General features: G+C 35.3%; 1 protein-coding gene across 1 annotated transcript in view; it reads right to left on the bottom strand.

Moving 5' to 3' along the window:
* The window catches only part of ppp2caa (protein phosphatase 2 catalytic subunit alpha a), a 15630-nt gene extending 8293 nt beyond the window's left edge, over positions 1–7337 (bottom strand). The window contains exons 1-5 of the mRNA XM_072674321.1: positions 6741–7337; positions 2624–2833; positions 2264–2437; positions 1866–1955; positions 833–994 (exon numbers count right to left, since the gene is read on the bottom strand). Of these exons, the coding sequence (XP_072530422.1) occupies positions 833–994; positions 1866–1955; positions 2264–2437; positions 2624–2833; positions 6741–6842 (738 nt within the window). The 5' untranslated portion in view covers positions 6843–7337. The remainder of the gene's footprint in view (positions 1–832; positions 995–1865; positions 1956–2263; positions 2438–2623; positions 2834–6740) is intronic.
* Positions 7338–17256: the final 9919 nt, after the last annotated feature.

Raw genomic sequence — 17256 nt, 5'->3', positions numbered from 1 at the left:
CAGAGAGAGAGAGACTGAGAAAATGACACTTGTCAGGCCCTCGTTATCGCGCCCTCCCCTGGTGCGATCCCGGGCCGCCGCCCACAGGCCTATATAATGACTTCCGCCTCACTTCCTGTTAGTTTGTATTGCACCTGGGACTGGGAGCATTTATGAAGCTCCATGATGGCTACTCCTTGCCCCTGAATTGAATCTCCAGGAATCTCCTTGACTCTCCATGATTCCCCACGCATTGGTGACGTGTTCAGGTTGGCAAGTGATCCGTTTTAGTCAAGAGATATCATAGTCTGATTCGAGAGGCAAGCTTGTTATGTTTGCTTTCTGCTCATGCTCCTAGGCGACCCCAGCTCAAGGCAGTCACAACATACTCAGATTTGGCTTGCCTCGTTATCTAGTCTGTGTGTTCACAGAGCGTGGCTCTGGATCTAGTTTGTAGTTACTTCTGTATCCCAAGCTAGGCTTGTGGCGATCCGTTGTCCCCCTTCTTAGTTTACCTTCTACTAATATCCCGCTCATCACCTGTTGCTCCCTGCTCCTCCCAGTCCCAGGTTTGTTGTTTTTGCCATCTTGTTTGCCACGTTCTGTTTTGTCCTTTCTTAGTTGCTGCACTTTGCTTTTTCATAGCACCTTGTTTAATAGTCTGTTGAGTTCAATAAACTATCTTGCTTTGTTCCATCTCTGTGTTCATCCCTTCTTGTCTGGCCGTACATGCCATGACAACACTGACAGAGAGAGAGAGCGAGAGAGTGAGAGAGCGAGAGAGAGACTGACTAACTGACTGACTGACTGAGAGAGAAATACAGTATTAGTTCCTAGTAATTCTCAGTTTTACCTCCATCACTAACTGGTGGGCTCGGGACACTAGGGTCAGGCAGTTAGCATGATTGAAAGTTTCTGAGATGTCTTGTCCGAAGGTGTATCCGGCTCCTCTGGGAGAAATCCCCCAACCGCCACGGTCATCAGGGTCTGACCATAGCAGATCACACATGGGACCCTGCCAACAGAAAAGAATTATACACAGTTATGCATTCATATGTGAAGTTAGGTGCCTTGCTAACTATAGCTGCTGTTAATGAACATATATTTCTCTTTGCGGGTGGAAGAATACATACACTCAATTTAAACTCAATTAACTCAATGATGTATTATATATTTTGGTAAGTATGAATTTATAAATGAAAAAGCCTTTTATCTGCAGAGTAATACATAAATAAATACATACAAATGAGTCATACAAAAAGTCAGGTTTTCATCACTGTGTTCATTAAAACATCTCCAAAGCTCTTCTCACAAGAGTAGTATTACTTATAGTGCTCATTCAACACCTGGTTTGGTAAATCAGAGCTTCATGATGGTAAATCTGGTGAGCTGCTGCTACTGCATGCTGCTGCTGGAATTGAGCACATTCACACTGTGCTGGCTGATGGAGGCGCCCAGGAGAAACCTGGAACCATGCTTTGTTCTTGAGACCAGCTCACAAGATCTCTGAAGAACTACTTTCTTCAGAAAGAGAAAGACCTTAAACCACATCTGCTCTAATGTGATCTAGAGCTTTTACAGTAAAAACTCTCCTACTGCTCAGATAAATTAGCTAATTATTAAAAATGTATTTAATTATTAATGTGCTTAGGTGCCTCAAGCCTATGTGCACTACTGTATATAAGAAAATATTAGATTTGAAATGTATATTATTAATTATACATTATTTTTTAAGTAAACAACTTCAAATCATAACTCGGGCTGTTATGCATTGTTTGTAATGCAGTGGAATGAAACTAATACTGTTGCACAATAGTTAGAATAGTTAACCTGTAATCACCAGCACTTTTGGTTCAAGTGTTCCAGCAACCAGAAAGAAAACTGACCTCATGTGGGACCTCCTGAATGCGGTCCAGCGCTCGGATATGATCCAAGGTATCAATGGACGGGGAAAGTCCTCCATGGAGACAGAATATCTAGAAGACCAGAAAGAAAAATATTTTTTTGTGTTCTAATATAGCATCAATCTTCATATCGTCACAAAACCTTGTATCTCCATTTCCTTGAGTCTCACAAGGAATGGACCAACAGAAATGCTCCAAAAAATGACCTGGAATTAAATGTTTTTACAGTGACTACAGTGACTTCCACTGAAAACATGTCCTGTGAAGTTTTTAATTAGAAGATACAAGGTTTGTTCCGACAGACTTGCTCTACCTTAGCATTTATAAAGAGACAATTTAAGAAAGGGACACTGGAAAAGCACTGGAAATGGTCTGTTTACCTGTGTGTCCACCAAGGCCGTGAGCGGAAGGTAGTCGAAAAGGTCTGTGAAGTATTTCCACACGTTAGCATTGCCGTATTTTCTCAGACACTCGTCATAGAAGCCATACACCTGTGTTATCTGCCGGCTCTCGTGATTCCCTCTGAGGATGGTGATTCTCTCTCTATAACGAACCTGTGAAATTAAAAGTTGTGAGATCAATCCAAAGATGAAATCGCTGAATTTCATTTCATTTAATGCACGTTCACATAAATTAGTCTTAAAGGCACAGTAAAAAGAGCCTGTTTAACAGTAAAGGAGAAAGAGAAGGCTGATGATGGCCATTTTTGGTACATAAAAAGTCCAACATAGGACCATTACCTTTAAAGACACTAGAAGTGTGACAGTCTCTACAGAGTAATAGCCTCGGTCCACGTAGTCTCCCATGAAGAGATAGTTGGTATCTGGTGATTTTCCTCCAATCTTAAAGAGCTCCATGAGGTCGTGGAACTGGCCGTGGACATCTCCACACACTGTGACGGGGCAACGCACCTCCTGAACGTTGGACTCCTTCGATAAAATTTCTTTCGCCTGAAAGGTTGACACAGAAAAATAGAATAATTACTACACTGAAACCAGGTCTGTGAGGATCATTTTCACTGATATTATACATATAAAGTACTGTAGAAATGTCAGAGACCACCTTTCATTTATTACTGCCCTGTTAAGATGCCCATTAAGAGAGGAGATATTACTGACAGAGATTAAATAGAAGATGATCTAAAGAAAAGAAAGAAGATTTGATCAAATCAAGCTGCTGCTGCTCTTAGTACAATGGACTCTCCACCCCAGTGTCCAGACCTTGACATAATTACATGTGTTATGGGTGACTTTTAAGTGACTTCTAATGCTGAATTCTGGAGGTGTTGAAGCTGTAATGAAGGTAAAGGGTGAAGCTCCAAACACGCATCTCACAACATCTGAGATCAGAGTCAGTGGTTGAGGCTTCTGTGTCACTTTCTGTTAAACAGATGTACTGCTAATGAGGGCCCTGCCCTGGGAGGCTGGACAGGGAGGCGAAGAGGCTGAAGTGATCCATGGAGAAAAAGGGAGGAGATAGGGTGGAGGTGGGTGCGAAGTTGTACGTCACAAAGATGAGGTGAGAGTTAAGGGAATCTATAGGGCTGAGGAGGCGCAGTCCAGAGCATGGTCCAGCTCCCAAAATGAAATTCTTCTGCTTAGAGCTGGGCAATATGATGATATTTTACTGTATCATGATAACAATATGCTTAATAAACACTGATCAGCTGCAGGTTTCATTACTAACAGTGTAATTATGATGATATTTTACTGTATCATGATAACAATATGCTTTTCTAAGTATATGGAGGATCCTCTTAGTGCTTAATAAACACTGATCAGCTGCAGGTTTCATTACTAACAGTGTAATTAGACTGGTTTAATTAGATGAAAAGCAGCAGATGATGAATATAAATCACTGTATTCAGTACAGGAGAGGATCTGATTAGTAGTTTATATAAGAATCTGTCACTACTGATGTGTCTAGTCTGTAGTTTACATGTACAGTGATGAATATCGTGAGAAAAGTCTTTAAATATCATGATATAGTAATTTTACCATATCACCCAGCCCTCATTCTGCTGACACTGAAAAATGAGGAACCTGTACTTAATACCCATTCAGACTGGAAATAAAATGAATGAAGAATGAAGACCAAACAGTGGCTGGTTTACCTGGTAACCCTCTAAAACACAGAGGAGCTTCAGGAGTCAATAATTAACATGTGTCAATATGTGATTGTGGGCAAATGCAAATATGTGATATTTTCTTACATAATCTGCCAATGCTAATAACTACACTAATATTTATATGATGTAGAGGGTAGAGCTACATCTACCTGGACCAACATTACAGATACGGTTACAAATGCAGTGAAATGGATTAAATGCAGATATTTTCATGTATTACTTCAGCATTACCTAAACATCCAGCTGTTCTGGAGGTCAGTAAACACCAAACAATCATCAAATATCAGTTTAAAATACCAATCATCTGTGTTTTAAGCGAATGTCTGCTGATGCCAATTTCTATTTTAATATCATATACATGATATCAAACACAGCAACCCATTGGGAAAGAGGCATATTAGCAAAAACAACACTTTTGTTTTGCTATGATGACAAAACAACTGTATTTGAAAAACATCTGGCATAAAACACATATATGATAATATAGTACTAATGTACCAGAAAGGCAGGCCTTGCTTTGCAAACCCCTGTTTAATGGCTTTAACTGCTACAAAGCCAAATTGCTGGTATTGAGTTGCTCATCATTTGGAGATAAGCCAAGACAGTCTGCAGTGTTTCTATTTCCAGTCCCGGATCGTCACAGCGCTTCGCAGCAATCATTTCCCTGCTCCTAAACAGCACATTTCCACACACTACAAGAGAGAAGCACTACGGCATTTCGTGGCCATTTCATTCTGTTCCCACTAGTGTTCTTGTCAGAGTATTAGAGGAGAGGCTGAGTCAAGGCCGAGACCACGACACAACAAACCTGAGACCATCAGCACTCAAGATTATTCTGAGAAAGCTTTTAACCGAGCAAAGAACCTGATAAGCATCCGAATCTCAGTCTGGCTTTTATGTAGAGTTTTATCAATGTTTTTTATGGGCTATTTATAGTTTTCAGTTATTTTGATTTACTTTTATTTTTTTTTATATTATTTATATTTAAATATTGTATAAATATTTTATATATTTATTTATTATTTTGTTACTGATATTAGTATATTTACTTCATATTGATATACTTCATATTAGTGATATTTTACTTTTTACTTTGCATAATACATCATTTCTAATCTCATTGCTAATGTTAATTTCTATTATTTGTGTTATTATTTATTATTTTCTTACAGCATTTTCTTAATTTCAATGAGATTTTATCTGAAAAGTGCTATTTAAATATAGTTTGATTCATTAATTGATTTAAATGGTTCTTTGAGTTATCCTGGTTCTACTATAGACTATACAAACTGATATTTGATTTATTTACATTTATTTAGAACTACTGTCTTTACTAAAGATCCACGAAGAGCCATTTTTAAAAATGTAGAAACAGTAATAAATAATAATTTAATAAAAAGCCTCGACTCAACTCAGTATTCTGAATTTGGGAAGCAAATGGTAAGATTAAAATCCCTTCTTTCTTAACCTTAGGGAGAAGAAAATCAACCATGGTTATTGATCGGATACTGACTGACTGACTGAGCGATGGCCTGTTTACTTATGTATGGCATTATGTAAAAGCTTATTACGTAGAAGCTCATCAAGATGTTGTAATTAGGCTGTAATTAAAAAATAATAAAAAACATAAATTAAAAAACTACATCTGCTTATAAGGCTGCTTTACAGTTAAAGTTTGGCAAGCCTGCCGCACACTGTCTATCACTGTGGGACAGTATTAAAGGCCTAACAGCACACATGAGGCTACTGAGACAGCGGTGCTGTGGGTTTCTGATCAGGCGGTAGCTGCTTCTCATTTTTAATGTGCTTCACTTTAATCATGCTTTCCCCAATCAATCACACATCGTCCTTGCCTTGGGAATGAGACAGATCCATTGATTTTAATCAAGGCTAGTTCACACAAGTCAGCCAAGTCTACTGCTCCCTTTAAAAGGGAGTTTTGTTGTCCCCCTTTAAGTCCAGTATAATCATGTTCTTGTTGAGATGTAAAGTCATTACTTTCATGAGAGAGAGAGCTACCGGTCAGAGTAGTTGTATAATATCAGTGAAAGGAACCAGGGGCCCAAACCAGGGGTCCAAAACATTCAAAGGCCTCAAAAAGCCAACTCGTAGAGGGGGTTGCCTTCAGCATACTGTCTGAAAGTCAGAAAGGGTCTTTAGAATAGATGATTTTTCTTTAAAACACACTGCATGACTTATTTCACTTCTTAAAAATGATGGGATTTATGCTGCAATTAAAAAATGTTGATATTTTCTTTACTGTATTAATTAGGTCACAGTTTTCTCCTACTCCTACTCTAAACCGTGCCTCTCCTATTTTATCCACTATAATAGAAAATATATATATTTTTTTTCTTCTTTATGTCTTATAAAAATAGACTAAGCTTTACTTTGATCTCTTTCTTTTGATAAAATATCTGCCTGACAACGAGAAGCGCTTTAAGTAGGACGGGTCGAGTTGCTAACCCCATCGCAATTGCAACAGCCAATGCCGTGCGTGTACGGTGTACCAACAGCCAATCAGAGAGCGTACAGCCTCAACAGTGAAGCTCAGCGATGCACCGACAGCCAATAAACACTGACATCGCCGCAGCCCCGTAGCAATTGCAGCAGTGTTATTGACTGTGCCAGATTTGTAGCTATAGCTACATTATACAGCGCAAAATGCAGAACAACGTAGGTTTAACGAAAAAGCAACGCGATCAAAATAAAAAATAAATGCTACTTACTTTTTCGCATAAGATTTTTACTTGATTTTCCGAGAGCTGTTTGCATTCGTTCAGTTGCTCGATCCACTGATCCAGTTCTTTTGTAAACACCTTCTCGTCCATACTGTCAGATCAGGTGCAGAAAACTACAATATTAAAAATCTAGAGGAATATAGAAAGCGGGCAAATCCAGAGATCAGCTTGCTGGCGCTATTTCACTTAAAGTGGGTCTCGTATCGTGACATCCGGGTCTTTTGGTCTCAAATTACAGGCTTTAGGGCAGCAAATCCAACCCGCTGAACGAAAAAGGGTGTAAATGATGCGAATCTCGTAGGGCTTAAATTATTATTGCTAGCTATAAATAATAAAATAAAAATAGGCAGGGCAGGACAGGGCCTGCCGCTCCGGTCTGTGTTGATCCGCCGCCGCCTGCAGGAGAGGAATGCGTGCAGCGTTCACTACGCAGAGGCGCCCCTAACCGTTGTGCATTATTAGTTCCTATTAGTCACTGCTGTGCATCACTGTGAGATGTCCTCAAAATGGGTCCCCCCGTCCCAGTTTGTGACTGTTTAGTTGAATGTTTCCCAGCTCCTGAAATCCACCTGCGCAGGCTTTGTTTTTCCTGTCTGGACACACAGCAGAGGGACATGCTAGGATTTGCTAATGCTGTGACTGGATTATAAGGCTTCTTATTCATATGCAAGAAAAACTGTAAAACTAACATAAACCTTTTTTTATTTCCCCATAAGTAAATAATAATAATAATAATAATAATAATAATAATAATAATAATAATCATTATTATTATTGTTGTTGTTGTTGTTACAATAATTACAATAATGGGAATAATACATACACAAATAAATAGATATTTATTATAGACTGTAATACAATAAATAAATGTCAAAAATATGCATCAGCATTAATATTTAATAATAGATAAATGGAAAAATAGCTAGCTTGCTAGCTACCTAGATAGATAGATAGATAGACAGACAGACAGACAGACAGATAGATAGATAGATAGATAGATAGATAGACAGACAGACAGACAGACAGTTAGATAGATAGATAGATAGATAGATAGACAGACAGACAGACAGTTATATAATTATATAATATTTAATAATAGATAAATGGAAAAATAGCTAGCTTGCTAGCTACCTAGATAGATAGATAGATAGATAGATAGACAGACAGACAGACAGACAGATAGATAGATAGATAGATAGATAGATAGATAGATAGACAGACAGACAGACAGACAGACAGATAGATAGATAGATAGATAGATAGATAGACAGCTAATGTTGTGACTGGGGTGGATTATAAGGCTTTTTATTCATATGCAAGAAAAACTGTAATTATTATTATTTTACCATAATAATAATAACAATAACAATAATAATGGTAATAATACATACACAAATAAATACATATTTACTATAGTACTATATATAGTACTTACGGTAATACAGTAATTAAATGTCAAAAATATGCATTTGAACCTAATCTGAGATTAAAAAGCAGTGCAGTAATGTGCAAATATTGGTATTTAAGTAAAGTGTCAATAGTGTCCAGGAGTGCAGATGTACAGGATGTACAGTAAGATAAGATAAGATAAGATAGTCCTTTATTAGTCCCACAGTGGGGAAATTCTCAGTGTCACAGCAGAAAGGGATAGCAAGACACTAAAAATGTAGATAATTAATTTGCACTATATACACAATATAAATAATAATTAAAGAAGCAAGAACAATATTATTTACAGATAATTGCAAATGACTCCTAATTGCACATGTGGGAGGGGGGGGGTATTGCACATAGTATTTTTACATTGAGGGATCTCTGTTCCCTGAACATGTGTGTGAAGTTAAGTGTGTGTGTATGTGGTCCGCTGGGAGCAGTGCTGGTTGTGGAGTCTGACGGCAGCAGGAAGGAAGGACCTGCGATATCGCTCCTTCACACACTTGGGGTGAAGCAGCCTGTCACTAAAGGAACAGCCCAGTGCTGTCAGAGTCTCATGCATGGGGTGGGAGCTGTTCTCCAGCATGGATGCCAGCTTGGCTGTCTCTCCTGTCACCTGCACTGGGTCTAAGGAGCACCCCAGGACAGAGCCGGCCCTCTTTATGAGTTTGTCCAGTCTCTTCTTATCTGCCGTCGAAATGCTACTGCTCCATAAAAGATGGCAGATGCCACCACAGATGCTCCCTGCACTCCAAAGGACCTAAATCTCCTCAGCAGGTAGAGTCTGCTCTGGCCTTTCTTGTAGAGAGCTGCAGTGTTGACTGACCAGTCCAGTTTGTTGTTCAGATGAACACCCAGGTATTTATAAGAGTACACACTCTCGATGTTCATACCCTGGATGTTTACTGATGGAGGGGGGTGTCTGCACCCGCGGAAATCCACCACCAGTTCTTTGGTCTTTCCTGCGTTTATCTGAAGGTGGTTCTGCAGACACCAGTCCACAAAGTCCTGAATCAGTTCTCTGTACTTGCTGTCCTCCTCATTGGTTATGAGGCCGACGATCGCTGAGTCATCAGAGAACTTCTGGAGGTGACAGGTCGGTGAGCTGTACATGAAGTCAGCAGTGTACAGGGTGAAGAGGAACGGTGCCAAGACCGTTCCTTGAGGGGCTTCTGTGCTGCTGACCACCATATCAGAGATATTCTCATTAACAGTAAAGTGTTAATGAGAAGACTCCGTCCTCATCCGTCCTCATCCATCTTCCAGCCCCACTGGGAAGAGTTGAAGCCTGATGTCTCTTGAAACAAAGGTCTGTAGAGCAGCTCTGTGAGTGTTTGTGTTTGTGCAGTGTCCTCCTCTCTGCCACCTTAGCCACAGACCAAAACTAAGAGAGACATTGCCAACTCTTTACCGATACCCGCCCCTCTTGCAGATTATTAATTTTTTTATAGATAGGTAGATGGATGGATGGATGGATGGATGGATAGATAGATAATCAGATAGATAGATAGACAGACAGATAAACATAGATATAGATATCGATAGATAGATAGATAGATAGATAGATAGATAGATAGACAGACAGACAGACAGATAGACAGACAGACAGACAGACAGACAGATAGATAGATAGATAGATAGATAGATAGATAGATAGATAGACAGACAGACAGACAGACAGACAGACAGACAGACAGACAGATAGATAGACAGACAGACAGACAGACAGATAGATAGATAGATAGATAGATAGATAGACAGACAGACAGACAGACAGATAGATAGATAGATAGACTGACAAACAGACAGACAGACAGACAGACAGATAGATAGACAGATAGATATAGATAGATAGATAGATAGATAGATAGATAGATAGAGATAGATAGATAGATAGATAGATAGATAGATAGATAAATAGATAGATAGATAGACAGACAGACAGACAGACAGATAGATAGATAGATAGATAGATAGATAGACAGACAGACAGACAGACAGACAGACAGACAGACAGACAGACAGATAGATAGATAGATAGATAGATAGATAGATATATAGATAGATAGATAGATAGATAGATAGATAGACAGACAGACAGATAGATAGATGTGTTAGGGGTGTTCTTCCCATATTTCAATGTTTCTGCTGGGTACTCTGGTTACTTCCCACACACACAGGGTAGGTAAACTGACTTTGATTAATAAGTCATTCATAAGCTATGTACTGTATATAAACTACTCCTAGATGTGAATGGGTGTGGCATCATGTGATGGACTGCTGCCCTGTCAAGCTGTTGTCCTTGTCTAGCACCCAGTGGTTCTGGCTAGGCCCAGTCCCACGTAACTCTGACCATAAGACAATGGATGAATAGTAATCCAGCTCACATGAAGGATAATGACTGTGCTTAAAGAAACCACCGGTGCTGGACAAAGTATCATGGACTTCTTAAAGAGCAGCACTTAACACGATCATTCCCTAAGTGTACTGCACTGTGCAGTATGTTCAGTAGGAGCCTAAACAACCTCACAGTTAGTGCCTGTGAGGAAGCTTTACTCTTGTGTAAGACAAGAAAGGCAAGAGGTACGGAAGGAGAGGCTCCTGCAGCATGGGAAACAGTCCTCTGTCTTTTAAAGCCCCTGAGGCCTTAAAACCTGCCCAGACTTAAATCAACCACTTCCCAAAAACCTGGATGGTAGAAACTCATTGTTAACAAAAAAAAAAGGCCAATAGCTGGGATCCAAAAAATGGGGATTCTCTGGAACACCAGAGAATATTATCTGGTGTGATGACTACATGATAAATCCCCAGATCACTCCTAAGTCATTGTCCTCACTGATTTATTTAGTGCTAAAAACAATACAAGACAACCATATTTACCATTTGTGACACAGATAGAATTTGGCTTCCGCTTTTTATCTCATCTGTGCAGTGAACACACACAGTGGCCCAGAAAGTGGGAGCAGAAAGGGTGAAAGGCCTTGCTCAAGGGCCCAACAGTGGCAGATTGCCAAGCCCGGGTATCGAATCCACAACCCTGTCATCAATAGCCCAGAGCTGTCAGTCAGTAGCAGTCAGTAAAGAGTTTCAACCTTTGTTTTACACCCAGTGGGATCATCTTTTATATTTTTTATGTACTTGTACCTCCCTTCCACAAGGGGCAACATACCATCTCACAAACAATAAATAAAAAATTAAAAATATATTTTCCCTATAAACAAATTATAAGTAATATAACAACGTATAAGTAAATCTATAAAAATATATTTTCTAACAGCAGAGCCAGTTCCCAGTAGTCACCTACCACCCAGAACACCAATTGCAAGCCCTTGAAGTCTACCATTTAAGAGTGCAGATTTCTCTATGCTTGACTTTGATTAACGCTCCCTAAAAGCGTCTACTTTTTGTGTAGAAAGGTGCTTCGTCACCTGAGCTCTCCATTCACCATCTCAACATTTAAAAGGTAAAATTAACAATAATTGTATTTTAATCATGTGCTTACCTTGTTTACATGTTTTAAAGTAAAGACTTAATGATGGCCATAACTAAGCTTATAAAGATTTAAGCACATTACATTTCTACTGCTCTCTACTGATTGTCTTACAACCATATTTCCTGAAAACAGTGAGGTATAGTTTCAGGAAGTTTAACTTGCATATTTAAACAGTTAAAAATACACTGATGTTTATGAATTTATTTAAAATAAATAAATAAACAATAAGAAAATAGACCCTAGGTAAATTCGCACCGATAGGAACACTGAAACAAAGGGACTACTTTTACACAGTGACAAATAAGGAACGCCTGACAAGAGCTAACAACAGGGCAGGGCTACAAAGGAGGCACAGGTGGGAACACTAATGACTAGGCAGGGCCAGAGTGGACACAAGGGCGGAGACACAAACTAAGCCAAATAAAGTAACAGAAGGAAAATATTGAATATATGCCTATTTTTTTTAATCATATTTCCTTATTGGCTATACAACAAATAATAAAAAAAGTTATTTTATATATTGTATTCAGTATTAATTAATGGGTTCACTGACTGTTTCATATTTTACTCTTTCTGTATACCTCTAGAGTTCTGGGTAATCCATTTCCTGTCACTAATCAACAGCTAATATAAGATGCTCTTTAAATACATATAGAAATATGATTATTTAATATAATAATTTAAATAAAATATCACTTTAACAGTGAGTCTGTGTTGGGGACAATGCCAAAATAACAAATTATGGACATTTAAAAATTAAAATCATACTGATTTTGGTACCTATTGTTGATTGTTCTCCTACTTAAAGAATCACTCATACATTACAGTATTAAATTAAATGGAACTCATATTTTATGAGAAACGAGGAGCTCCTGAGGTTTTGTTTGCCTGCCATAAGACGAGCGATCTGTATGAACACACCCCACAGTCACATGAGCCCAGTGTGGCCACCTACAGTCCAATTCAACACTTCCGGTATTGTTTTTCAGACTCTGCCTACCTGGTTCCTCCTCAGATTACACTCAGACAAGTGAAGATTAATCTGAGCAGTGTACCAAAACACAGATTTTCAGTGACTGTCATGTGTACTGAAGACTTGGTTCATACCAATGACTATCTACATAATAAGGTTTTTGCATGGCAGCAATGACATACACAGAGGCATTCAATAGTTGGGGCACCTCTCCTAGTCAAGACTGTTGTTACTGTGAATAGTTGTGAGAGGAGCAGGTGAACTAATCTGTCAAAAACTAAAGACGAAACATCCTTTCAACATTTTAATAAAGAGTGTTGCATTTGTACACTGAACAAAAAAATGAAAGGAGCACAATGCAATGGTTTCAGCGCCCCAAAAGACCTGGCTCTCACATCAAACTCATCAAAATTCATCAAACTACCAGACTGTAATTAGCTTGTTGGGGATATGGCTTGTTTACAATCGTCATTAAGGACAATTCTGGGCTTTACTCTCCTCAACCCTTAACCTCTTCAACAACCAACAGCCATGGGCCTCATTAAGCAGCTACCTAATACCCTAAAATGAAAATAATTGCTGCCCACAAACCAGCAGAAGAGTATAGAAATATAGGTAAGCGTTTTAAGGTAAGGTAAGGTAAGGTGAGGTATATAAACACACACTCAATACTGAACTCTATTATCATTATCAAGAGCTGCTTATGCACACTGTAAGAGTCTATAAGCTCCATTTTTTGCACTACTGTTTATATTTGCAGTAACCATACACAGATTTTAATCTGCTGCATATGCCACTTTACTTTTTATGTCATTTCAGGGACACACATCAGGGACCTCTATACATATACCTTATTCATACACTTTATAAGTCCATTGCTGCACATGCCACTTTACATCTGATGTCAATGTCAGGGACAATAAATACATCTGATGACATTCAATACATCTGATGTCAATGTCAGGTTTGTATAAATAAATAGATGGAAATCTATTTATTTATACAAACACTTTCAACTACTACAAATTAGTATAATACATTTCTATGCTTCGTGTTAATGTTAATGTTTAATGCTTATTTAAATGTTGGATTTTTGTTGTTGCACCATGGGTCTGAGAGTAACACAATTTCCATCCTGTGTATGTCCTGTTCATATTACAGTTTTGACAATAAAGCTGACTTTGACTTTGATGTATGGTTGATATGTTATGCATGTGCCCAATACATACAAATAGAATATATATGCACGTATACTTTACATTATATATATATATGTATATACACACTACTTGTCAAAACTTCCTACTTGTCCCAATTTCCATTGTTTTTATTATATTGTTTTAAGTTTTCCATTGAATAACTTGCAATGGTAGGCAGCAAACAGCCAGACACTTAATAAAGGAAAACATACAGACCTCCTAAAAGTGCTGGAGTTGGCTGCCCACCGCTCTGGGTGTGTGTACTCACTGCCCCTAGTTCACTAGTGTGTGTGTGTGTTCACTACCACAGATGGGTTAAATGCAAAGGACACATTTCGCTGTACAGTTTTTTACCTTTTATATATATATACATTTTGCATATGCCATCGTATAATGATACTTTTATACTGTATACAGATGTCCATACATTTTGAAATATAGGCATAATACTGTATGATATATCCATAGAGCTACATACTGCATACTATATCTACATAGTGTATACGTTTACCCACCAACTGAAAATATATGTATGACTTTATATTATATATATATAAATATATATCATACATATATCATACATATATTTTCAGTATAATATATATAATATATGTATGAATTAATGTATGATATATCCATAGATCTACATACTACATACTATATCTACATATTGTATACGTTTACCCACCAACTGAAAATATATGTATGACTTTATATTATATATATAAATATATATCATACATATATCATACATATATTTTCAGTATAATATATATAATATATGTATGACTTAATGTATGATATATCCATAGATCTACATACTACATACTATATCTACATATTGTACACGTTTACCCACCAACTGTAATATATGTATGACTTTATATTATATATATAAATGTATATCATACATATATCATACATATATTTTCAGTATAATATATATAATATATGTATGACTTAATGTATGATATATCCATAGATCTACATACTACATACTATATCTACATAGTGTATACGTTTACCCACCAACTGAAAATATATGTATGACTTTATATTATATATATAAATATATATCATACATATATCATACATATATTTTCAGTATAATATATATAATATATGTATGACTTAATGTATGATATATCCATAGATCTACATACTACATACTATATCTACATATTGTACATGTTTACCCACCAACTGAAAATATATGTATGACTTTATATTATATATATATAAATATATATCATACATATATCATATATCATACATATATTTTCAATATAATATATATAATATATGTATGACTTAATGTATGATATATCCATAGATCTACATACTACATACTATATCTACATAGTGTATACGTTTACCCACCAACTGAAAATATATGTATGACTTTATATTATATATATAAATATATATCATACATATATCATACATATATTTTCAGTATAATATATATAATATATGTATGACTTAATGTATGATATATCCATAGATCTACATACTACATACTATATCTACATAGTGTATACGTTTACCCACCAACTGAAAATATATGTATGACTTTATATTATATATATAAATATATATCATACATATATCATACATATATTTTCAGTATAATATATATAATATATGTAAGACTTAATGTATGATATATCCATAGATCTACATACTACATACTATATCTACATAGTGTATACGTTTACCCACCAACTGAAAATATATGTATGACTTTATATTATATATATAAATATATATCATACATATATCATACATATATTTTCAGTATAATATATATAATATATGTATGACTTAATGTATGATATATCCATAGATCTACATACTACATACTATATCTACATATTGTACACGTTTACCCACCAACTGAAAATATATGTATGACTTTATATTATATATATATAAATATATATCATACATATATCATATATCATACATATATTTTCAATATAATATATATAATATATGTATGACTTAATGTATGATATATCCATAGATCTACATACTACATACTATATCTACATAGTGTATACGTTTACCCACCAACTGAAAATATATGTATGACTTTATATTATATATATAAATATATATCATACATATATCATACATATATTTTCAGTATAATATATATAATATATGTATGACTTAATGTATGATATATCCATAGATCTACATACTACATACTATATCTACATATTGTACATGTTTACCCACCAACTGAAAATATATGTATGACTTTATATTATATATATATAAATATATATCATACATATATCATATATCATACATATATTTTCAATATAATATATATAATATATGTATGACTTAATGTATGATATATCCATAGATCTACATACTACATACTATATCTACATAGTGTATACGTTTACCCACCAACTGAAAATATATGTATGACTTTATATTATATATATAAATATATATCATACATATATCATACATATATTTTCAGTATAATATATATAATATATGTATGACTTAATGTATGATATATCCATAGATCTACATACTACATACTATATCTACATATTGTACACGTTTACCCACCAACTGAAAATATATGTATGACTTTATATTATATATATATAAATATATATCATACATATATCATATATCATACATATATTTTCAATATAATATATATAATATATGTATGACTTAATGTATGATATATCCATAGATCTACATACTACATACTATATCTACATAGTGTATACGTTTACCCACCAACTGAAAATATATGTATGACTTTATATTATATATATAAATATATATCATACATATATCATACATATATTTTCAGTATAATATATATAATATATGTATGACTTAATGTATGATATATCCATAGATCTACATACTACATACTATATCTACATATTGTACATGTTTACCCACCAACTGAAAATATATGTATGACTTTATATTATATATATATAAATATATATCATACATATATCATATATCATACATATATTTTCAATATAATATATATAATATATGTATGACTTAATGTATGATATATCCATAGATCTACATACTACATACTATATCTACATAGTGTATACGTTTACCCACCAACTGAAAATATATGTATGACTTTATATTATATATATAAATATATATCATACATATATCATACATATATTTTCAGTATAATATATATAATATATGTATGACTTAATGTATGATATATCCATAGATCTACATACTACATACTATATCTACATAGTGTATACGTTTACCCACCAACTGAAAATATATGTATGACTTTATATTATATATATAAATATATATCATACATATATCATACATATATTTTCAGTATAATATATATAATATATGTATGAATTAATG

Source organism: Salminus brasiliensis, chromosome 2 (assembly GCF_030463535.1).
Source record: "Salminus brasiliensis chromosome 2, fSalBra1.hap2, whole genome shotgun sequence".
Lineage (NCBI taxonomy): Eukaryota > Metazoa > Chordata > Actinopteri > Characiformes > Bryconidae > Salminus > Salminus brasiliensis.
This window is presented reverse-complemented; position numbering and strand designations above follow the sequence as displayed.